The 25,372-nt window shown below is 40.0% G+C and overlaps 1 protein-coding gene across 4 annotated transcripts in view; it reads left to right on the top strand.

Annotated features, from left to right (window-relative positions):
* LGI1 (leucine rich glioma inactivated 1) overlaps positions 1-23,707 on the top strand; it is a 31,640-nt gene extending 7,933 nt beyond the window's left edge. For 2 of the 4 annotated variants that reach the window (XM_087768289.1, XM_087768290.1), the window contains exons 2-9: positions 11,054-11,503; positions 11,885-11,956; positions 15,920-15,991; positions 16,095-16,166; positions 20,371-20,442; positions 21,706-21,875; positions 22,299-22,463; positions 22,551-23,707. In XM_087768289.1, coding sequence (XP_087624415.1) covers positions 11,313-11,503; positions 11,885-11,956; positions 15,920-15,991; positions 16,095-16,166; positions 20,371-20,442; positions 21,706-21,875; positions 22,299-22,463; positions 22,551-23,368 — 1,632 coding nt within the window. In that variant the 5' untranslated portion in view covers positions 11,054-11,312 and the 3' untranslated portion in view covers positions 23,369-23,707. Of the gene's footprint in view, positions 1-1,685; positions 1,893-11,053; positions 11,513-11,884; positions 11,957-15,919; positions 15,992-16,094; positions 16,167-20,370; positions 20,443-21,705; positions 21,876-22,298; positions 22,464-22,550 lie in introns of those variants that run through there. The other 2 variants (XM_087768291.1, XM_087768292.1) reach the window with 2 other exon arrangements.
* The last annotated feature ends 1,665 nt before the right edge of the window (positions 23,708-25,372 follow it).

Here is a 25,372-nt window from a genome sequence, read left to right as displayed (position 1 = left end):
ATATATTCCAGCTTGGACCTTGGGGGAGATCCTGCTACTTGCTGAAACCACATTCAGTTTGCAAGTGACACGTTAAAATGTTAACAGTTACATATTTAGATGACTGCCTTTCTCAAATGGAAATAAAATACAACCGCATGGAAGGTAAGGGTCAGGAAGTAAGGTGAGATTTGAGTGAAAACCCATGTCCTTTAGCATATCATGGAATTTTCTCTCAAGTTCGCATATCACTGTCCTCAAATATACAGTTCTTAAAAGATGGATTGTGTTATGTGAAGTTATATTAGGATCGGTTTTAATATATTCTAATAATCTTGTTTTAGTCAATCCACGCCACTCTTTAGCTGTACAACTTTTATTTGAACCTCCGCCTTAACAGAGTCAGTATTCGGCAGGTTTCTGTAATCTGAGTCTGTTAACTAAAGGAAAATATTCTTCTGACTACCTCATTTATCTTAGATGGGTCATAATCCATTCACAAATTTTAAGAACTAGGAAGATTGGTATTTGGAGGTGAAACATTAAATTCAGTACCTAATACAGGACTCCTGAAGCATAATCTTTCTCATACAAACAATTTTCTGTCAAGCTTCAACTTTGCATTGTAATTTTCTAAAATCACCTAATTTTGGAGAAAGTTAAAGTAGCTGAGTAAGTTTAAGGTATTCTGTGTACAGGAAAAAACCTGGTTTATTACATGTTTGGGAGTTAATGTATACTGTGGAATAAAACTCCCATGTTTCTAGGTAGGAGTTACTTTAATGACCAATATTTTGCCATCCATTCTTTCTTGCAACTTGCTCTTTAACTCATGTATCTTGCCTTCAAATTCAAGATCACTTGTTACCACTTGGAAGGATTTTACCACATTATGAAAGAAAAGTAAGTCTTTTTCAGACACTTTCTTATCTCCATTAATCTGATCATCATCATCCTGAAAGGTTGCAACCAGTGATATTCTCCTAATTTAGAAAACTGATTTCTAAAAGCTGGAAAATATTTTAAGATGCTTTTAGTTGCAGAGTATAGAGATAACTTATGTTCTAGAGACAGTCCTTATACATGTTCAAACTTGACAAAATAAAATATTTCCTGTAATTTCAAAACTTTGCCAGTCCAATTTTGAAAACATAGGTTTCATAACCTTAACAATCAAATGACACTTACCTATAGCACACTTCACTGTTTTATGCAGTATATGAGTTGGAAAGCTATGTATAAGCAGTTTTTCATTTGCATTATCCATTAAGTTGTAGACAGGGAGGTAACTTCCAAAATTAACATTAGCTTTGTCAGCATTGTCAGAGGACATGCTGCCAGAAGTTCAAAACAACGGTATGTAGTACAGTTTTTTATGTGGTTTCATTGCTGTCTTGAAGGTAATCAAATAGATGATGAATTGTCATTCTTCCAACTCTGTAGTAAGAACAACTAGCAAAGCATTTTGATGTTTCCTTACTTGGAGACATCAATGCCTGCAGAAAAATATGCCTATATAACAGAATATTAAATTGTTTTCCCAGTTAAAAAGAAGCTAATGTGCTATTAATATATGAAGGTACTGTTGTACTGTGATCTAACACTACAGTATGAAAATCAAAGCCTTAAACTTATGGTGACATCCATGATTGTATTGATTTGCAGTTCAGTGCAGCCTTAGAACAACACAAATACCGCAACCTTGGAGCCTGAGAGTCTTTATGGAAGGGCACCACAGCCCAGGTCACAGATAATAACACAGCTGTCCGTCAGCCACATCCACGCGGATCCTCCATGTCCTCAGCAAAGAGGGATTTAGCTGTCTTCCTAACATCACCCATTCTGAATCTATAGCAACCCTCCTCTAATACGCGAAGCTATTTTTAGCATCAGACCAGCCTTGAAAACAGCAGGTAAAGCATGAAAAGAATGAATAAGTGGTTGTGGTGCTTGCCTGTGAATAGAAGCTATACATAGATCTTGAGAGAGGGAGATCTTAAGGTATATTAATGTGTATATGAAGGGAGATCTGCCTCCCTGAGGGGGAGCAGAGCATTATTACTACTTCTGACCTGAGCAGTTATTGAAAAGTCATTATTTCAGATTGTTCTGTTTAGGAAAATAAATTGTTAATGGAATCGGGTATCTCTGATTCAGTCTTTATTTGCAATGAATGTATAGCGTTCATTTCCCTGAGTGAAGAGCAAATTGAACAGCAGGAGACTATTTGCAGCTCCAAGCTCTTTTCAGCCAATACTTGCTCCAAGAAGTTCTCTAGGGATGTTTTTCAGGTCCCCCTTTCCAATGCCCGGGGTCCAAGATCTCGGTTTCTGTGATGTCTCTACTGCTCTCTGAGTTCCCACTCCTGGTTTCTCATCCTTCTCTTTTTCTCTTATATATTCATCCGTTTGCTTCAAAAAATGCTTAGGAAAAAAAGCCACATGTGCCTTTGTTTAATCAGTAGTGTGTGCCATTTATTTAGCTGGGGAGCTATATTGCTTCATGAAGGAGCTTATTACTTCTTACTGATGTATTATACTGAGGCTGGGAATTAGGCCCTCCAGTTTTAATGACTCTTTGCCTAAATCACAAGGGCAGCAACAGTGGAAACTTGCAGATGCCTAAAAGTGATCGGTGTCTAAAAGAAAGTCAGCTGTCTGGAATTTGGATTGTTGTCTTAGAAAAGTGATCTATAGGAAGCATTGTAAGCTCAAAATGTGAATGTTATCATACTCAAGGTGGGGAAAATCCTTTAGCTTCTGAGCAGTCATAACTAAAACATGTATCTCTGTTGCTACAAAAATTACATTTAAAACTACAGCCAGTTCTTAGATAACGATGTTGTGTTGGTTTTGCTCTCCCACTGCAGAGGGAGAGAGCCAACAGCCAAAAGAGCAAATCCTTTCTTAAAGCTGTACTGAGTAAATAGCATGTTGGCATATGAGCAAACAGATGTGACGGACTTCTTCGGCCCTCCAAAGTCTCCTCTGCAGGAGGATGTGGTTCGTAAGGAAAAAGGACCAGGGAGTTCAGCTTGGTGTGGGATCTTATCTGACGGAGAGTCTGGGCTGGGCTTTGTGCAGTGGCAGTGTGCCCACCGTAGGGTGGGGTGTCAGGCAGATCTAGCATTTGCTTGAGGTAAAAGGGATTAACTCTTACCAAAATGAGGTATTTTTCCAAATTTCTTCAATTGTTAAGAACAATAAAAACGTCAGTAAAATACACTTGTGGAGCGATCACCAAGGACCCCTTAAAATGTTTCAGTGCTGATCCAAATCCCAGCTTTGTAAAGCATTTTGATTAGCAAAGATGAAACAATAATATGCGTTTGATGAGGCACATCCTTCTCATTGTGCAATTCATTATGTCAGTGGCACTCCAGCGAGGCTTTTACTTGAACTATTTCAGTGACTTCAGTGGCACTAAGATTTCTTTCATTGTGAATTATTCAGGACATAGAAACCTTCTTTCAATGAGTAAAGATTCTCTCCTCAAAAGCCTGTTATCTCTGCCATGTAACAAACAAATTTCCTATGTACATTTAAATAAATAACATTTAGTTACTTTTTTCTGCCCACAAAATAACAAGGAAAATTAAATACAAGTTTATAAAGATTAGAATAATTCTGCAGGGAGCCAATGCCATGAAAAAAGTACAGAAGGGCAATGTAAGATAGCACAGGTCAAGGAAAGGATTTTATAACATGCCGTCTGTTTTTAATTAGCATCTTGGCAAACTGGAGGAGCTCAAACATTTTTCCATGAAGAAATGTATTACAGACTTTTCTAGCTGCCAATTAAATGGCATTTAGCTACAGTGACAGTGGTATGTTGTTTTGGGTCTGTAGAAAGCACTTGCTCATGCTAGAAAATCTGGGACATTTTGTTTCGGATACAGGGTTCTTACCGGACTGGATTTTCTATCCCTCTGTATTTTTACTGTAAGCATGAAGGATACCGCCTATGAACAACTACTAAATTAATAAATAGTGCAAGGGGCTGGCAGAGTGAATATCATAATTATCAAGTGTCTATATACACCTCTTGGAGGTCTGTCCTCCAGTTAGATGATAACTTTTAAACGATGCTAGATAAATACTAGGGCATTTTATGAGGTTCATATTTTGTCCTATTTGGTCCAGACTGAGGTAGTTTGTCACCAGTTCTGCCCTATGGTTCATCTAATGTTTGTGAGCACTTGTAATATGAAACTGCCCCTCAGATGTGTGGCTCCCTATAGATTTTTTCTAACAGCGAAGCCAATACTCCCTGCCCACCTGTGTCCTCAGCTGCTTGTTCTGTCTCTAGCAATTCTTGTTTTGTTTTGGAAGGATTTGGGCTTGTTTAGGGTTTTATTGGGTTTTTGTCTTCTTTTACCAGATCATTTATTTAATCCAGTTTAGAAAATAGCATTAGAGACAGAGACACTGGTAGCGAGCTGTGGAAGAGGGCAGAACCAAAAGCCCGTGGAAGAGAGGGGAAGAGGGAAACCATCCCATTAAAGAAAGCGTTGCACAGAACTACATTGTCAGTATCACCACATCAGTTTCTTCGGAAGTCATGAGACCATTTCCAATTATAAATTAACCATAGATTTTCTCGGTAGTGTCATGCTTTTAATGTCTGATCAGGCTATGTAGGGAAAAAGAAGGCAAGAAAGTAACTTGCATATTTGAAGATGACTTTTCCTCCCTGAGAGGTTCCTATAGAGGGCACTTTAATCTTACGGTAGGATGCACGCTAGGTGATGAGTCTTATGTCAGTTCCACTGAAATGGATTGGCATGTTGTCTGGCTGAAAAGTGCCCCCATTTCCAACCTTGCACACACAAGATGTTGATCTTCCCAGAGTATAAGTTAACTATTGGCAAATTTTCTTGAAAGCTTTCTTGAAAGAATGAGAAAGTGCAGATTTCTGCAGCAAGTGAAAACCTGGTGTTCTTTTTTACTGTTTCCTTTCTTAATACTTCCCTCTATGTTAGGTCTGGTCTGTTCCTGCTATGAACCATGAAGCAGCACAGCTTCACACATCTTCAAACTGGGCTCTCGTTTGCTCTTGAGCTTGTACGCTTGCTCTTTTCATTTCCCCTCCATCTCTAAATATCTATTGTCAGCATTTTCAAGGCAAAACACAGATGGTAGAAGCAATGCGGAACTATTTGTTTAGGTCTGGAGAAAAGTGGGCAGTATTCAGGAGAGCAGTTAACTTTGTGCTACTGGATTGTGTGCTGCAAAGCATGCTGCTTTGTAACAAAGCTTATGAGCCTTTTAAAAACCTAAGAAAGCAACTGGTCCCACTCTGCTGGAAAACAAAGTGCAGGAGCTAGGGAAGAGCTGAGGAATCCCAGCTCTGGGATTTATACAGGCATCCAGTCTCATTCGACAGAGCAGGAACAGACAACCCCAGAGGAAACTGGGTGTCAATGTATAACAAGATCAGTTGCATTTATGGGGTCTTTCTCATAGTGAAGGGCCAATCCAGTAGCTGAGGTTATGTCCATGTCTGACCTGAAGGACAGTTAATGGATTTTTCTATTTGATAGTTTGTTCTGTTCTTTACTTACATAAGGTAAAGCTACTGAGCTGTGGTACTTACGTGCCTGCCTTGGAAGAGAGTCAGACTGGAATGAACCATCATTCTGCTGAACATGTAAACACACTTAACATTAGCCGTATTGTCAATATAAGCTGTTCAAAGGTGATGGATTAGGTCCTTAAAATTTTGTGATGCTGGTTTAAAAGTCATGTGATATCAAAACATAGGACATCTTGGATACTTCATATCTAGCTTCTTAGCCTTTGTCCCTCTTGGTTACACAGGAGGTTGGATGAGGTGTCCTCCCTAGTTCCCTCCCAGCCTGAGAGAGACTTTCAAAAATCACAAGCAGTAGAAATCCTGTAGCTTTGAAGTGTCTTCTGAGGTAATTTATAATATTCTCTACTATTTAAAAACCTGCGATTGAAAAGAAAGCATCAAGAATCATAAAGATGTCGGAAGTCCTTGGTTGTAACAAGATAAAACCTAAACATCAATTAATTTTGCCTAGCTTCTCTTTGGATGAAATACATTGCGCATCTGTTTTTCTTACATAATGACAGTTCAGGTAACGGACATCTCTCCTGGCATACTTTTTGTCATTGGTCAAATTCTGGTGTACCTAAGCCAGCGAGCAGTCCTAGAGCCACCTGCACGCTCACCGGGATATGCTTAGCGGAGTAGGTGTTCTGCATCACCTGCAATTTTGGCCATGAGAGCTAAGACCTGACTCTTTTCAGAGGTGATCACTTCTAACTCCACAGTGAACTGTGAGCTGGCTACTTTATGCAAGGGAAAGGAGACCACCCTCTGAGTTTTTCTTTCCTCTAAAGTTGGCAGCAATTAAGTAGCCATTTCCTCAGCTTTTTGACACAGGGACTGGCCTGGTTGTTCTGCTTTTAATGAAACTCTTGTGGTGTAATAAAGAAGGATATCTGTAATACAGACCTGTATAGACAGGACAGGGCAAAGTCAGAAGAACTTTCCACATAAAAAGTTGTGGGCAGCCCTGTGATCGTTCCCAAGCTGGTCTGTGCTATGAGCTGTTGTAAAGGCATTTCGAGTTTTATTATGCCTAACCTGCAGAAGGCCTCTTCCTGGCAATGGCTCTTGGTGCCAGATCCACCAGGAAGCGTAGTCTTTTCAGAACTGTTTAGAATTCACAAGACTTTGTTTTGTTTATTGAAAGTACAGCCTCAGTCTCAGCTGCTTTAGATTTGCCATGTGCTGCAGAATTTGTTACAAGGGTGGCACTGGGAGAGCGCAAACTCAGGCTCATGGGATGTTTGTAGGAGTCTTTGATCTCAAAATCCTTCTGCTCCAAACACAGTGGTAACATAGCAATGACAATGCTATGTTCTTTAGGAGACTCATGAATATTGGGGTTTGATTCGGACTGTTGCGTCTCCGTGCGGTGTAATATTATGGGCTTAACACCAAGCACGGTAAAGTTGACCGAAGTCTCGCCATCACCATCAGTGGATTTCGGATTAGGCCACACATGTGCAGGCCGCTCATCCTGAGCATCGAACAGGCAACGCAATCTTCTAAAAGCAGGATGAAATAAAGGGTAACTGTAACAGTATATGTATCTGCAAAGGGAAATGTAGTCAGTATAAAACCACAGGAAGCTTATTAAAATTTTGTCATATGTTGGTAATGAAAACATATTGGGCTACTGCAAATATGCAAATATAGTCAGTGGAGCAGAGTTAAGCCCTCAAAAAAAGCATTAAATATTTTTAAAAATAATTTTTGGCTCTTATGTTCTGACTGTGTTTGCTTTCCTCAAATATTTTAGCGAACAGGTTTACTCATAGAAGTATTCACATTGTAACCAGATATTTGAGAATACTTGCTAAAAATCTATTTCTAGTAAATAGTAATAATAATAAATGCATATGTTTGCTCTAGAAACCAAGCTACAAAAGTTGTGCTAAGTCTGACCAAAGAACCTGAGTAAGGCTAGGAATACCTCCAACGGCAGCTAGCAAAAGTATCTTTAATTTTGACCATCGTATACCTGCACCAAGCTAGTTATTAGATGGCTGATTATTATAAAAAATTGCTGTTACCAAACAATTTGGGTACACTGGGAGAAGCAAGCTATTTGATTCTTACCATATAGACTGAATATGTGGGAAATAATCGGCCACTAAGGCTTACTTGGCTCTGGTCAAAATGAAAGAGGCGTATTAATAAAGTGCAGGACATACTACATCTGCTCTGCCGAGCGCAGCGGCGGATGAGCCCCCCTGTCAGAGCGCGGGCAGAAATGGAGAGGGGGCCGGGGGGAGCCCTCCCTCCACGCCGCCTCGCCCGTGGGGGCTCCCCCTCAGAGCGGCTCCGGCTGAAAGGGACGAGGCGGCCCGGCGGGAGCGGGCAGGGGGCCGCCGGGCGGGCGGGAGCGGGGCTGCGGCGGGTGGGCGCCGGGACACCGGCGGGGCGAGGGCGGCCCCGGCCCGGGCCCCGAGGCCGTCGTACGGGCGGTCTCGCTTCGGTCGGTGCCGGGACCTGCTGGGTACCGAAACCGAGCCCGCAGGGGCAGCCAGAAGCACAGCGTGTCCCTGCCCACACTGGAACATGTCTGCCAGCGAGCACCTCCGCTGCACGGCAAGGTGAAGATTTTTCAGCTAAAACGTTGTCAAATGACGGGAAGCAGACCGAGTAATGCCAGCCCTCCTGCTGAAACCTTGCTGAAAGAAAAATAAAGACATTTTGAATCGCATTGTGCCTAATCAGTACCTGAAACACCAGCGAAAACAAGCTCGCAAGGTCCTAGAGGCAGGCGCTCGGATGTGGGCCCAGCGGGCGATCGCCTGCTCTGTCAGCCAGAAAGCAAACAGAGATGGCATAGGTAAAGGGTGAGCCAAATGTTGCAATGGCTGGAGAGCAGCTATGCCACTGAACATCCACGAACCAATTCGTTTTTAAACTACTACATGGCAAGAAATGAGATACCGAGCTTGGCACAAAAGGACCCTGGAAAACGTGATTTATGCCCCTCTTTTGACAGAGCTGTTATAAATATTCGTCATATTTGCAATTCTGGAAAAAGCGGTTGTTTTGGCATGTAGTTTGGAATACAAAACCGACTTCCAGGCGGTTCTCTGCACGGACAAAACCGGAGTCAGGTTACTGCCCTGCTGCAGAATGTGCTTTTGTTACTGAAAAACCGCTACACTGCAAAGTTTCAGGAGGTTCACAATGTGGCTGGAGTATTAACTGAAAAGAAATGCCTAAGTAATTGATGGTGGATTCCAGTGAATGAGCTGAAGGAAATGAAACATGGGGTTACCCCATCAATGGCAAAATATTGCCATGGCAATGGGTAGCTTTGCCAGGATTAAACAAACAACAACAGGCCTCTTCTCTCGCAGCAAAAAGTTAGAGAATTTTCTGTTCTCACCTTACCAAAGTCTGTGCTTTTGGACATCTTGGAGGGGAGAAGATAGTGTACCCTACTTACACAAGTCCCACAAATCCAGCTCACTTCTCAGTCATACAATTAGATCATTTCCAGAGCAAGAAGTAACCTTTATACCCAGGGGAAGGCATCGACATTTGCTTTATAATGATTTCAATGCTTTGGTTACTGTAATTCTGTACCATTTTCTTACAGAAGGTGGAAGGGCTCAGCAATAACGCAGCTCTGTGTCACTCCTAGTTGAAGTCAATCCTGCTTCAGGAGAGACTGCTGATAGGGAAGATTTTCTTACGAGCAAAAACATGGGCCCGCAGTTAAATTAATGAAGAGCTTTAAAAAAAACACACCGCAGAGAGCCAGGGAGCTCAGAAAGCGCGAGCTGCCCTTTTCTGCAGGCACGGGTGCTAGGCAGGGAGCGTGCCGATGCACAGGCACCGGGGTCCTCTCCCAGCAGGGCCTTCAGCAGTGGCCCTCTGCCACTGAAAGCTTTCTGGACATTTCTGGCCATCCCCAGTCCCTCAGAGGATGCAGTCCCACCACCGGGTGTGAGCTCTGCAGGTCTCCTCTCAACCCAGGGAGACAGAGCTCAGCCACCGCCCAGGCAAGGACTCAGCAATGTTGGGGTCCTGCCTAGTGTCTGTACGCTGAGTTTCTTGCAGTTTTGTAGGCTGTTGTCCTCCTTTGCCATCTACCACGCATAGCATCTGAAATTCCCACTGGGCACCCATATGTGAGGAGGCACTGGGCCTTGTTGGCATCGTTCCTGAGGAAGACAGACATGGCCCAGTGTTGGTCTTGAGATTCCATGGCCTGTAGAGCAGGAGCAATGGGCCAGAGCCAGATGGCCACGTGGAATCAAAGGCGGAGTAACGAGCAGTGAAGAGAGATCTTCTGGCTTACAGGTGTCTCCTGGTGAGCAGACAGCACCTACGTGAAGGAGCGAATAGTGAGCATAACTGTATTAAACCTCCGTACCATCAGGTCAACCCTGGTAGACTTTGTGATCTGTGTAACACAAACAGTGCTGCCGGTCTGATGGGGAAGCGTCAAGACCTATGAAAGTTTGCAAAACTCTTCTAATAGCTATCCTATATCAGAAAAAATAAAATCGTCCCATGTGGCTTTCCAGCTATTTGGCATTCATTAGTTTTGTCTTACCATTCTTTATATAATAACACTTAGGTACTGCTTAAGTTCCCTATAAAATATTTAATGTAGTTTACTGTAAAGTCTTCAGGCTGAGGACTGTTTCTTACAGAGTATTCATACTGCACCTAGCACTAATTTCAACTGTGGCCTCCAGGCAGTATTGTAAGGATTCATTATTACCATCAAGATCTGTCCCTACCCTGTCACTTTTCAAAGAAGGTCCATTCTTAACTACAGGTTTAACATAGCTGGTGTTTAAATAACAATTTTCTTTTTTCCATTTAAAATGATCAAACCAGTCTCCAAGCAAATAAATTTTTTAACTTGAACTTTTAATTAATGTTGTCCATTTTGAATGGTGCTGGATCTACTTTATTTCACCAGCTCAGAAAACATGTAACAAATAAGAATGGCTCTTTTTCTAAAAAAAAAAAAAAAAAAAAAAAAAGCAGTTGGGGTCTATTTTGCATGAGAAAATATTTTGTTTAGGGATGACAGTTGTAGGCATTCTCTCATACATTGTAATATTTTCCATGTGCGGCAGCTTGTTTTTCAGTGGTACAAATATGTGCAATAAGGGCTAAGGATAAAAATTAATCTAACAGCTTTTGCAGCAATGCTTTTGATGGTTTCACTCGATTTCATTTTCCTGTGGATGCTGCCGTTAGTTCTGCTGCTTGCAATATGTGAAGCATAATTCTCAAAGGTTCACGAGGTTGTAGGGATCCAGTAAGAGATGACTGATTTCTCCCCCCACACACATACACTCCACCCCACACCCACTCACCCACCCACCAGCAAAACATAATGCTGTACTATTTTTGGTAACAGGGAAAGGGCCTCCCTGTGAAAACAGAAAGCAGTGTATTTCTCAGTTACATCACTTTGCAATCTAATGCTGTGTTGTGCTCAGTGTTTTTGTGGTGATGCAAGTCTTTTTTTTTTTTTTTTTCTTCCCTTCAGCCGGTTGGATTTTCCCCATCTTACAGCACCTCGCAGGTCTCTTCTCTGAGCAGTACGTTGCCTGAGTGAGTGGAAACATACAGATCAGCTGCAGGTTTCTGTCTACAAAAACAGAGTGAAAGAGAAAGAAAAGGGTTGGGAAAGCAGAGACAAATATTGACCTGGACTTATAGAAAGACATCCAATGGCTGAATAAAGAACCCCTGTTCATGTTTTGGGATATTCTTTCAACTGGCTGGAACGAGAGCGGATCAAAAGAATGGGAAATGCCAGCAGACCCTTTAGAAGAATTGCTTATTTCTTATGCCTTTTATCTGTGCTTTTGCTGACTGAAGGGAAGAAACCAGTGAAGCCAAAATGTCCTGCCTGGTGTACTTGTACCAAAGATAATGCTTTATGTGAAAATGCCAGATCTATTCCTCGCAGCGTTCCGCCTGATGTTATCTCACTGTAAGGGCTGTAAGCATTTGGTTATTTAATTTATGATTTAAAATGAACTAGGATGTGTGGTGTTTTCAGTGCATACAGAAGGATGCTTGCTGCAGGGAGTACCTCCAGCATTCAGAATCATCGGCTAATGTGTTAAAATTGTGCTGCATCCTTGAATCCTGATTTTTACATCTCTTTCATCTGTCTGTCTGTCTGTGTATGTGCACACATCCCATTTTATGCCTTTTTCTATACTACATGAAACCTGTAACATTCATTTTTTTGGCTTTTATTTTTTTTTTCACTTACATAAATAAATTTCTCTGTGATGACCAGATCAGTATTATAACCATGGATATATGAGACTACATTAATATAAGGTTGTTTTTTTCTTCTTTCCAGATCCTTTGTGAGATCTGCTTTTACTAAAATCCCAGAAGGGAGTTTTTTGCTCACACCATCTCTGCAGCTTCTGTGAGAAATATTTATATGATACAATTTTTGTTATGAAATGTATATGTATCCATAAATATTACAGAAAGGGCCTCAGTATTAATTTTGTAAGAAACAGCAAGAGAAGATTCATTAGATGACAAAATACAAGACTTTTTAGCAATCTGAAACATAGTGCATGTTTAATTTTTTTCAAAGTGTATCTACTTAGTATTTTGCAAGGCTCTCTGTTGTCAGTGCTACTTTGAATGATTACTTGCTGAAGCTTTCGGTGACAGAACGTATGCTATCTTTATTATACTTTAATTAATATTACGGTAGGGATTTGAGCATTGCAACAACTAGTCTTGTTTCTTTTCTGCAGTCCTGGGGCCTGATCCCAATATAAAGCTGCCCATTTGCAACTCCCATCGACTGTGTGCTCAGAACCCCTCAGATCAGGCCCTTCATTGCAGTGGGACAGGTCCTGAAGTCCCTTTCCATGTAAAATTGCCATTGACTTCTGTGGAAGTTTAGTCACTTCAGTGGGAGTTTTGCCGTCATAGCGCCTGGATTTGACCCTATTTGTTATTTCATGTTCTTTGAAAAAAAACCAAAAAAGTAACAAAGTTTTTCTTCTAATTAAAAAAATTTAACCAGTAATTTCAAAATCAAATACTGCAATGAGGTAGATGCAGAAAGAGAATATTTGGGGATGTTTAAATACTAGATGCATTTCTAGATAGGATTTTTACAGGCTCACAGGCTTTCCTAGAAATGTGGGCATACGATTATATAATTGCGAGCTATAGCGAGGTAGAGGGGGTGTAACCTGAACTGTTTGTAGTGGATGTGCTGCCAGCCTGACACACACCCAGATTTGTCTCAGAAATCCAGCAAGACAGACTCCCCGAGGTGATCAAAATCAAAACTGGATGTCTGTCCCAGACGGACTTCCCGTGCACTCTAGATGTAGCTGGAGGTGTAATGTTGATGTATGGAGCCCTACGGCTGTCGGATTAAACTGCTGGTGCACCGATAGCTGAAGCCCTGACCCTAGCTGTACTCTGCTACCTCAAGTGGAGCTGATAAGGAGGTGCAGACGTACTGTACAATTTTGGATACAGGGTAAATAGGTAAATGCAGTTACTATGGAAACCTAAATGCTTTTCCATGGTGCTTTATTCCGGAGAAGCTTTTCCCAGGTGGTCACAGATCACAAAAGGGACACATTTCACATAATTCCTGCAATAGGCCTTTCAAAGGAAAAAAAAAAAAAGCAGCATTGGTGGAGCTTGTATCTGAAGAGAGTGAGTAGGACATCATCTCTCTTGGCTACGATACGCCACCTACCCTTAGCAATCTCACTGCCAGGGGAGGCAGAATTGGGTAGGGTGGAGTAGGACAGACACAGTCTTTTTATTTTGAGTTATTACAGTGCCCAGCACAGTGGGGTCTGTGTCTCTGGCAATGGCTTTTGGCAGTTTAGTAATGGTAATAACTTGTATGATCTGCTGTATGCTTCACTGAAACGCACCTTCTAAGCTGCTGCTCATCAATGCTGCAACAAAAGCTCCGACCCCAGAAAAGCAGGTTTTGTTCCATTACGGGATTCGATGAGAAATCTGTTAAAATGGTGCAAACAGTCCACAGATGACTTACTTCTGCTACCTAGCATTTCTAAAAATACTGTTGAACACTTTTCCAGATATATTCCTAACATGGTAGCTGAGCTGCTTGCCATCTTTGGAAACTCAGGCTGCTGATATAAGGCAAATGACTCCTTAAGCACAGATCATAGGAGCAGGATTGTGTCTGTGGAGCCAATACTCCAGTTTGTAAGTGGGAAAGAAAAATTTCCACCTTTCGCAGAAGATAGCAAGGGAAATAAGAATATGGAAAACTCAGGTTAATTAAAAATTAAAGTAAGTTTTAGCTTTGCATTATTATAACTGTATTGGTAGGTTTAATTTAGCCAAAAGCAAGATTTAGCAACCTATACATATTTTTACATAATAGTCTCCAGCATTACATTTTTAGAGTCCAAATGTAACTTGGTATCTCCAGTATGCCAGTCACACATTTCTAAGAGTGGAATATATCTGCCGCTATTATTATTTGCTACTATTTTTACTGTAGTAGCGGCAATGGTCTCTGCAAAACTCACGGTCTCATTGTGCTAAACACTGCTCCTAAGTCCCAGGCCAGGAGAGCTTTTCTTCTTGAATAGTATGGGTGGTATGCTCTGTGCTCTTCATGTGACAACAAAAATACGAAGGACCTACACAGCTACGGTGAAGTGCCAGCAGGAGCGTTCCCTAAATGTCGAGAAAATCTCCTGTTCTCATCTCCAGCCGTCGTAACTCTGTGTATCAGCAACATGCTGAGGGTGCCCTTATAAACTGATGACATGAAAGCCCATAGAAGGAGGGGAGGTAATCATGGCACCAGGATCTGTACCTGCTAGCAGCGTACAGTTCCTGCTAAGCAGTATAGTCTCTAGCCACAGAGCAGTGGCCTCTGTCCCCAGAAATAGCTAGCTGGTGGGTCATAGATCAAGCAAATCTGGTGTTTGAGGTCAGAGAGTGGGAAAAAAGCCAATTTGTTCATCAAATACGCATGATGCAGCCATTGGGGTGAGGTACGAGATGGGAGGCAAATGAGCTCACCAAGTGCAAGACCTATGCTATAAGCCTGGCAATCTCTAAAATAGCTATACAATTTAAAGAGATACCATCCTGTTCTTTAAATTGCAAGGAGAGTAGAGTGCAGAAAAGAAAAAAATATCCAGTGAAATCACATCAGAAAAGTAAAATTAGTTGCAGGCAGCAGATTTACTAAATTGGTCTTCTTGTTCAGAGATTTTACGAAAATACTTATTTCCTCTAAGAAAGAGAAGTATTCATTGTTTCTAACAAAAAGGAAGAATTTCTTACTTATATTTTTCGTACATATATAGGAACATATTTAAAGTGGAAGAAGCACAGTCTGCAATAGCCAAGTGAGAAAATAAATCAACTGCAATTTATTCTTAATGCAAACTTCAAAATAAGAGATTAACTCATTAAGTGTATTAATTCATACTTGGAAATCTTGAATTCCTGAATGCCTAAGGATGTCATAGTGTAAATCTATTTATCCACCAGGTCCAACAGAATAAAGTATAGATGCGCATCTAGTATTCCACTGGGGTAAAGTAAAGTTCATTGTACTTGACAATGCCTCACCATATTAAGGGTGTGGCAGTCCAGAGCTGAATTAAAATGGACAAATGCAAACGTGGCTGATGATAAGCATAAATAAAGCTGGAAAAATCAATGCTAGTCCACTTTTAATGCTTACAAAATTACATAAAATTAAATGTGTTGCTGGTATTTTTACTGCTAGATGGATGAAAAACACATGCACACACTAAGAGCTGTCTCCAGCAGGTATAATGTGGTCTTAAAAATAGTTCTGATTTGAACGCTGGCTAAATTAAAAGATTTTCCATTTTTTCTCAGTAACTTCTCAGTACCCTCAGGTCAAATATGCTCACAAGTTTAGCTCGTAAGTTAAGGGATTTTCCTGCCTGTCAGTGGTGCAAATTCAACCTGATGTCTGGCTAACCAACTGGATGCTTTCCCTATGTTGTCATCAAAAGTAAGTGTTCTTCAAGACAATTTAGACCTCTGTAGTACTTGAACATTTCATTGTCATCCAAGTATGTCTCCAGTGGCGCTTGTACAATCCCGTTGTTTTACTGGCATGATAAACCCACGTTTACATCCCACAGAAGTCAATGGAATTTTATCAGATGGCCCCAGTATGCAAAGCAAGGAGTTGCTGGGTCCTTCCCTTTGCACCAGACTGTGGTGCAATATATCAGCCTTACGATCCCATAGTGCTTGCACAGACAAAACCATGAAACCAGGCAGTGGAAATTTGGCCTACCATGGCTTGCTGAACCGTTTTTTAAAGATGCTAATAACCTAATGGTCTTTTATTTTGCATTTCTTTACACAGGTTGTTTACATCCAACACTTTTGATGTTATTAGTGATGATGCTTTCATGGGCCTTCCTCATCTAGAATATTTGTGAGTGGACAAAAGTATATTTCCTGGCATTATTGAATAGAGTGGGTGGGCTTCCAAGTTCCAGGCATTGCTTTGACCAGAATGACTTTACGACCCGTTACAGGTTCATAGAGAACAACAGCATTAAGTCAATTTCAAGAAATACTTTCAGAGGACTGAAATCTTTAATTCACCTGTAAGTAAAGTGGTTGAATATATTGCTTGGTATATTTAATATAGTAACTGAACCACTGTGTTGTTTAACTTTGCATTTTGATATGTAGCTGTTCACATTTGTTTAAGTGGTATTAATAGCAATTTAACTAGAATGTTAATCTTTGTGTTTCCACCAAAGATTTCCAAACTGTGGTATGTGTAGAAGGCCAAGACCCAAACAGCTGCCAAGCGGTACATGTTTGGCAGTAGCTCCCCAACTTTCTCTGCTCAGAGCACTGGGGATTTCCAGCTGAGCATGTAGGAGCAGGAAGAAAGCAGGATGGGTTGGGAAGCTTGGCACTGACAAGGTGAGTCCCAGTTTGGGACTTGGAGAGGAGGAAGGTGGGAGCTGTGGTCAGCGCTGAGGTGCCACGGTGGTGAGAGGCTGAGGGGTGGACACACACTTCTTCCCAGGTACCCCAGTCTGGCATGGATCCAGGAGAATATTACAGCCATTCCTGGGACCAGCCATCACTGTCTGTACCCATGTCCACTTCAGCCAGTACTCGTACCCAGTAGAATTTGACCAAATCAAATTTGAAAATTCCCACCCTGATCAATTTTAGATAGAAGAGTTGCAACAAGACGCGCTTACTATGACTTACCGATCCACTTCTTCCACTTAACTGTATGGCATATCAGCCCTTGGACTTCAACAGGATTGGCTTCAAAGCCCTTCATTGCACCCTGTCCTCTCCTGCACGCGAGCCAGAGCATCCCACGGTCAGGATCTGTCACGCACTGACACCGGGGTCTGCTTAACATTCCTCATGTTGCTGCTCAGCCCTTCGGCTATCCTGGAAACACAGCCAGACCCTTGCCCTCTGACATGCTCTAGCCTCCTTGCTGCGTTCACCGAGAGGAGGAATCAGTCAGAGGCACTCTGGATGCTAATGTGGCTGTTAGGAGCAACGCTTCCCATGCTCACACCAGCGGAGGCATTTCTCACGCTGTGCTCAGCAGGTGAAATGCACCCTGGCCAACAAATACCTGTAACATTTCACTGCAAACACAAGAGTAGCATCCTCATGCTCTGAGCTAGCAAGACAGCTTTTAGACAGGCTTTTGTCTGTTTATCCTACATCAAGTTTCTCTTTTAACAATAGTTTTATTTTATCAAGCAATAAATGTATTGAAAATGCAATATGTACTGTAAGAAAACATAAAAAATACAAAAATAATGTAAGAGAAGGAGGCTAAAACATCTGGGGTGTGCTTGACATGGGTTTATACCCAGCTCTGAGCATTTGCATTCTGAAGCATATATCTTGGGGTGTGTGTCACAGGCAGGGGAGTGGATTCTGACCTTTTGGCCTTAACACAATAACCGCCAAGAGGGTTTTGAAACAGAGTCATTTAACTTTTTCTTTCACATATTTTGACACAGGAGAGAAAGAAAAGGTTCCATTTTAAATAGTTAATGCATAAATATAATAGTTGAATTGCAATTCACCACATCCTTCACCACATAGTAAATGTACCATAAAACACTTTACTCATCCCTTTTAGACAAGACTCACAGCTGGCTGAAACCAAGCCCACTGTGACTAGTCCTGTATATAAAGTTACTTATAGAATGGCTCTAGGTCTGAGGAAGAGGAAAGAGAAAGGAGAGGGAAAACAGTATATAAACAGGCTGCGCACATCCCATAATAATCTGTATTAGAGGTATAGGCATAATTATAGTATTGTTAAAAAGGCAGATCATTGGATAAGGCTGGTAACTGGGACCCTATCTTCAAAATATTTATGCACATGAATAGCTTTATATTCACAAGTGGGTCCAGTACATTATTTATCATATTCATTTACTTATTTAGTAGCTGTTGCTGCCAGTGAGCAAATTGCTTTTCTAACACAGAGGAAGGCACAGTTTCTTCTCCGCAGAGCATACAGTCCAAGAGTAACATCTTGTCTTGCCTGTTACATTGGTTTCTGGGGATGCTTCAGCAGTTTCCTAAGAGAAAACATATGCAAAAGATAAAACCACATTTGAGGAGCCACTGTGGTTTGCATGTGGTTGCATGCACATTTTGGGGACGTAGATTTGTGCATCATGCTGCTATTGCGCATGGAGCGCTATTCATGAAGACAATGAGAAATTTGCAGAAAATAATTGCAAAGGCAGGTCCATTAACCACAGAATGTGACTAGTTTAATCTGCTTGCAGAACCCCTCCCCACCCTTTGGGGAAAATTGCACATACACGTTAAGAATAATCCTTTGGCACCCCGAGGCATTTCTCATTTAAGAAACAGGAGAGTACTTGTGTACATAAAGTATATTTAAAAAGAATCATAGTAAATAAGCATGCAAATGAGTTCTATGAAGTTAGAGGAGATGAACTTTGTTCTATTTATTCTGTTCTCCTCCTTTTCACAACATAACTTTTGCAATGCACTAAGCTATCCAAACATTTGTATTTTTGTAATGCAATTAGCGTTGATAATTACAGTGTGTCCTTATTGTAAAATAGAGCCATCTAGTATTTATTGTTATGCAACACTGTTCATGTTGTGTTCAGAGCAGATTTAAAAAAAGGAAAATTAAAGAAAAATAGGATTTTTTAATGAATTTACTAATTTAATATCAAACTCTTACAGTTAGGATTGGAAAGTAATTTCTATTCTCAATATATAATTTTGATTGCATTTCTTTCAGAACTGCGAACATAAGTTTAACTACATGTTTGAATCAACCTTTACTTTCTTATTACAAGCCAAATACCATGTGCAGTACCACCTAGGCAAGCCAGTGTTTTCTAATATATAAGTATGCTTTTAACAGTGGAATATAAAATGCATAATTTTCATCCAAAAATTGGCAAATGCGTAAACCTTGTGTGAATTTTTCTGTCAGTCATATTCCCATGGCAGTGGTGAACCACTGGTACCTCCAAGCACATCATCCCTTTCAGTTTGCTATAATCTAGGTCATAAAGAACATATAGGGCATTAAGCCTGCCTCAGCTTGCAAGTCTACTTAGCTTTCTCCATATGAGTTACCTGACTTTTAAAGAATTTCTCTTGAGTGTAAAATTAAGCATAAGAGAAGCACATGATACATACACCGAACCGTGTTACAATCAGATGTACTTTGAAAGTGAAGTCAGAACGGACTAATGGCATCATCCCATATTTACTATTCCTGATAAGGCAAACACTTAATTGTAAATGAGGCAGTAAACATAGTACATCTGGGCCTGTTCTTGAATTTAAGTATATCCCTAAGTGGCTTTGCTTGGCTAGAGAAGTTGTAGTTAAAAAATAACTCTCGCGTTTACAAGTGAAAACAGAGGAGGTTCTAAGTCTTACTAGCTACAGATTCTAACTGGGATCTTAAATTAGAATGATTTCTTTCCATTTTCATTTCTTCTCATAAGTAGTAAATAATTTTGTTAATCAAAAGAGGCGTAAGCTATACCCCACAACATTATTCTTTTCCTGTCATGCCCTCAGTGACATCTTGGAGAACCCAGACCTTTGGTGGACTCACACAGACGTGTCTGACTGAAATGTAATATATTGCTTGTTCAAAGCCTGCCTGCATTTCCTTGTCACTTTTACTAGCTAGAATGCTCACTGAATTTAAATGAGTTTTCCCAACATTAAAAATTGGGAATTAATGGCAGTTTTTTGCTGGTCTCACATGTACATACTCACACACACACATTCCAGGAAAGAAATTGATGCTGATCAGCAATTTCTTGTCTATTACTGCATATTTCCAAAAGCTATGAGCTAAGCCCAAGTCCAATGGAATGAAACCTAGTGTTAAGACTTTGCTTCCAGAAGAGATACAAGAAAGCAGGGAAGTTGCAGTAATACGAACAGCACGTATTGGTGTCTCGTAAGGAAAACATCAGTAGATCCAATCATGACTAATTGTTTTAAAATAATGGTGTTGGCAAAACACCAGAGGTGACTGCACTTTTTACCCTGCTACGTGAAGTACTGTAAATGCTGCAAGGCTGCTGAAGAGTCAGAAAGCAGAAGGAGGCATGGCATTTTAGTGGGAGAGTCACAAAGTAAATGGGCTATTCTTAAAAGCAATCTTTAGAACTAAGTGCTGGAGAATACCAGGGTTCTTTACCTTAAGAAAAAAAAAAACCATAAAGCATTACACCTTGCAAAAACGTGTAATTTCATGAACTAGCACTGATACTGAAGTGTCTTCTTTTACAGGAGTCTCGCAAATAATAACCTCCAATCGCTTCCAAAAGACATATTCAAAGGCTTGGATTCTTTAACAAATGTGTAAGAAAGCAATTAATTAATCTATCTATTAATTATACTAAAAAGATAAAGAGATCATTTTAGAGGACATTCTGAGTAACTATTGAAACCGATAGCCAGTAATGGGCTCTTCCTACTGGGTAGAGACCACCCAATATGGGTAGGCTTGGGTTTTGCCTACAGTTGTTGATAATTTGCTTTAGTTTTGAATATTTCACCAGTTATGAAGATAAGTAATATTGTTAGTAGTTATATAAGAGAGCTGCATGTTCATTAAGACTTAGTGAATAAGAAGGAATAAGAAGGAAGTATCCTTAGGGATGCATGAGTGAGCATGGCATGAGGGGAAGGTGGAAGATATTTAACGGAGTATCGTTTCTATGTGCAAATAATTTCTGGGAAGGCTATCTTTTATCACAAAAGCATGTGTTAGTAAGTACCATATCCCATACTAATTGCAACCAAAGGAAAACATGAACTTGTTTAAATATATAACTTAAATACCAGTAAAAATACAAAATATAGATAAGCAGATAAATCCTATAGTTGCTTCACTGAAATATGTCCTGTTTGCAACACACCAAATTCTGGTTCACCTGATTTGGGATAATGAGTGCAGAACATCCTTTCCCTGCTCCCTGTATTAACAACGTAGGCTGCATTCATAGTGTAGTGCAGCAGCAGTAAGTTGTGGAGATGGTCAGTGTATCTGGTAGCATTACTTGGCATGACCGATCATGGCCAGGTGGTTACACAGTCTGGTCCTGGCGCTTGCCCGTTCCTGTACATACGATCTGAAATCTGACCGAAGACAGCTGTAAAAGACCTGAACAGAAGTCCTTTGCTTGGGTGTCCTAAAGCCCTAAATGAGTATATCTAAAGGAGACAGCAAATACTGACTGGCTGACCATAAGGTAACATTAATTCCAGTTTTGTTATCCAGAACGCTGTTATTGAGAAAGGCTAATCCAAAAGAAACAACCTCCCGAAATACAGGGCCAACAGTTTGGTAGGTTTTTGTGTACCTGTAAACTTGGGGAAATCAACAAAAATTTCCTCCTGATTATCAAGTTAAGTTCTCCCTGATGTCCTTAATAGAATTAAATCTGTGCACATTCTGGTATGTGGATTTAACTGTGGGTCAGGACAAATTGAGCCAGGAAGGCACCAATTGCAAATAAGCAAGAGGGCACATATTTAACAAGAGCCCAGTTTGTTGCTGTCCTGCAAGGAGGAATACATCAGCTGACTACTTATTTTCAATGCATGATTTATTTGTTGTAGAGATCTTAGAGGCAATGCATTTAATTGCGACTGCAAACTGAAGTGGTTAGTGGAATGGCTGGGCAGCACCAATGCAACAGTCGAAGACATTTACTGTGAAAGCCCACCAGAATATAAGAAGCGAAAAATCAATAGCCTCTCTCCGAAAGAATTTGATTGCATTATTACAGGTAATGTGCTTCAAATTATTTAATCTTGTTAAATTAAAGTCAAAGCTATATCTTTTTTTATTCTAGGGTCCATTTTTGCAGGAAGTCTGCATACTGGATGGAACTTCCACTAAAATCAGTATGCATTCCGTACAGGTGTAAGTCTGACATGCAAATCACTTGGGAGTGGGGTCTTATATTGCAGCTTCTACTGAGACTTGAATATGCTGTATAAGGATTTGGAGAAGTAGGACATAAAACAGCACCTCTTTTAATTGAGGAAGATTGAAAAACAAGTTGCAGTGCTCCTTTATCAACAGGAAAATGGGACTAGTGATGAAATACTGTAATTTGTAATACACTGGTATCTGTTAAGCAGATGTTTTTTCAGTACAGTATGGAAAGTATCTCTGTAATATTCATATGTTGTGTGCACTTTTACAGAATTTGAAGTTTATCAGTCCCTGCCATACCAATCTCTGTCAGTAGATACTTTCTCATATATGAATGACGAACATGTGGTTATTGCTCAGCCTTTTACTGGAAAATGCATCTTTCTCGAATGGGACCATGTAGAAGTGATGTTCAGGAATTATGACAACATTACAGGTATGAACACTGCTCGACAAATAACATCATTACAACAGCTGATCCAAAAAGTGGTGCTAACCCTGTCTTTTACTTTTGTTTTTATAGGTACTTCAACTGTTGTGTGTAAACCTATAGTTATTGAGAGTCAGCTGTATGTCATTGTCGCACAGCTGTTTGGAGGCTCCCACATATATAAAAGAGATATTTTTGCTAATAAGTTTATAAAAATTCAAGATATTGAGATCCTTAAAATCCGAAAACCCAATGACATTGAAACTTTCAGGATTGCTGAAGACTGGTATTTTGTTGTTGCAGACAGTTCAAAAGCTGGTTTCACCACAGTTTACAAATGGAATGGGAATGGATTTTATTCCCATCAGTCTCTGCACGCCTGGTACAGAGATACTGATGTCGAGTATCTTGAAATATCCGGCAAACCACATTTAATTCTGTCAAGTAGTTCCCAAAGACCTGTAATATATCAATGGAACAAAGGAACAAATGAATTTGTTAAGCGTTTTGATATCCAAGATATGGAAGATGCATATGCAGTGAAACATTTCAAGGTGAAAGAGGATGTATACATTTGCTTAACAAGATTTATTGGGGACTCTAAAGTAATGAAATGGGGTGGTTCAGCATTTCTGGATTTACAAAGGATGCCATCCCGAGGGTCAATGGTATTCCAACCGCTTCAGATAAGTAATTATCAATATGCCATTCTTGGAAGTGATTATTCTTTCACTCAAGTCTATTATTGGGATGCTGAAAAGGCAAAATTTGTGAAGTTTCAAGAATTAAACGTACAGGCACCAAGATCTTTCATACATGTCTCCATCGATAAACGAGATTTTCTCTTTGCTTCAAGTTTTAAGGGAACTACATTGATTTATAAACATGTCATAGTTGACTTAAGCGCATGACACTCATAATTCTGAGATTACATCAGACTTTCTACCATAAGTGGACAAAATGAACTAAATGCATGATGACTCTCTTATCTTACTTCCAAATGAATGCCTTTAAAAGTTGAGATTGCTAGAACAAAGTATTACTAGTATCTTCATCTTTAATTGTCAAGTCTAGTGGTGTTGGAAGTTGCATTTTTTAACAAAACAAAATTAAATTAACTGTTCTTTGCATCCACAATATGTAAATATGTGTGCAACTGCATCTGTTGCTATAAAGAATATTAAGATGTACTTTTCCATTTATTTATTCACCTGTTTGAAACAACTGCCAAATAAAATGTTTACATTTTGTGTCTTTCACATTCCAAATATTATTTGCAGGTGATACGTTTTATTTGTGTATATATTATACACATGTTAAATAAACCCAAGAAGGCATATTGCCCATGGCAGTGTCGTACTGCATGGAAGAAGCACAATACCGAAGATCAGGTGGGTTTTACATATAACAAGAAATTCTTGAAAAAAATACAGCATTGAACCCCAGTCCTATAAATTATCACCTGGACATATCCTTGCATTTATGTGAAGCTTCGCTGATTTAAACAGGACTCGACCCAGAAAAAAGCGTTTGGTTATATCGATCTGGTTGTAGGATGGGGCTTTGTACTGTGTCTCGCTGGAAGTACCTGATTTTCTAAAAATTTGCAAAGAAATCAACGGAATAAAACATAATGTAAAGGTCTGTCTTTCTCCACCTCAGGCTGAAGCAGCACAAAACAAATCTCTGGTATGACACTCGGGCTGTTACTGTGCTGAAAGCTTAGAAGCACAGCTTATTTTTCAGCTAGCATCATTTCTATAGCTACAACAACGTGAAGTTGTTTTTTTCCACTATCCTGCAATGAAGTTTAGTAACAGATACTTCTGAAATTCAGGGAACTTTGAATGCGGCAGGACAAATTCAGCTGGGGTAGCATATGCAACAAATTTGGTTGGTGTAGCATATGCAACTCCAGAAAAGCTACCTATATCTGTTAAATTATGCCAAGTCTGAATTTGGCATGAAAATCTATTACAAACTCAAAATTAAAATACTCTTTTGTTTACATACGTCTAGTGCATCACTTGTGAGAAACCTACACTGCTGCTGAAGATCATTTGGTGCAGCTCAGGAAGAGAGCTCCAGTTGATTTTAGACACCTTTGCACTTCACTTGAAATTATCAAGGCTTGTGCTCCAGTGCCATCTTTAAAATATACACATCAATACTGTGTATGTTTATACACGTTACTAGCATTTCTAGCATTCACAGATGTTAATTGGCAAATAAGACTTATCATACTATGCATGTCAGCTAATCACACAAGCTTGTTCTGCAAGCTGGCTGCTCCCTGTACTCACAGAGACCCCCAAAATGGCAGAGCGTTATGGTGCTGCTGAGCGCACCCGCAGCAGAAAAATAATCATTAAGAAAAAAGACACATAATGTGTATTTTAAGGAGCCAGTCCTAAACAGTATGCTTCCATAATAAAGACTAGTTTTTTTATATTAAATGGTATTTGAGAGAAAAAAATCCCATGTGAACAACGCTACTCTTATAAGTTAATTTTTCTGATGCCTTTTTATCCATAGCTGCCTATGCTCTGCTCAGTATTTGGCTTAATAACTACCTATTCCGTAAGTATTTACAGTGTGACTAGAAAGATTTTAAACTATGTTTCACAGTTGAAACCTCCACATTTTTTTTAATAAATACATTTCCAAAAATCATCCTGATAAGTCATTACTTGCTTGACAGGTTTCCTTTACAAATTTTTAGCTTTTATATGAGCATGATTTCAAACCCTAGATGGACCCAAATAATCTCTTTTATTATTTCTCAATGTTGGCTGCACATCTGTGATTGCCAACGCAGTTTGTCCATCTCTTCTTCAAACCACCTTGCATGGCAAAGTAATGAAATGGAAAGTCACGAACCAATCTCCAGTCTACCAGCAAATCATGAAGTGTTT

This window comes from Nipponia nippon, unplaced genomic scaffold (genome assembly GCF_047370975.1).
Source record: "Nipponia nippon isolate SJK-2023a ecotype South Korea unplaced genomic scaffold, ASM4737097v1 scaffold_3, whole genome shotgun sequence".
Lineage (NCBI taxonomy): Eukaryota > Metazoa > Chordata > Aves > Pelecaniformes > Threskiornithidae > Nipponia > Nipponia nippon.
Note: the sequence above shows the minus strand (reverse complement) of the source record. Positions and strands in the feature narration are given on the sequence as shown.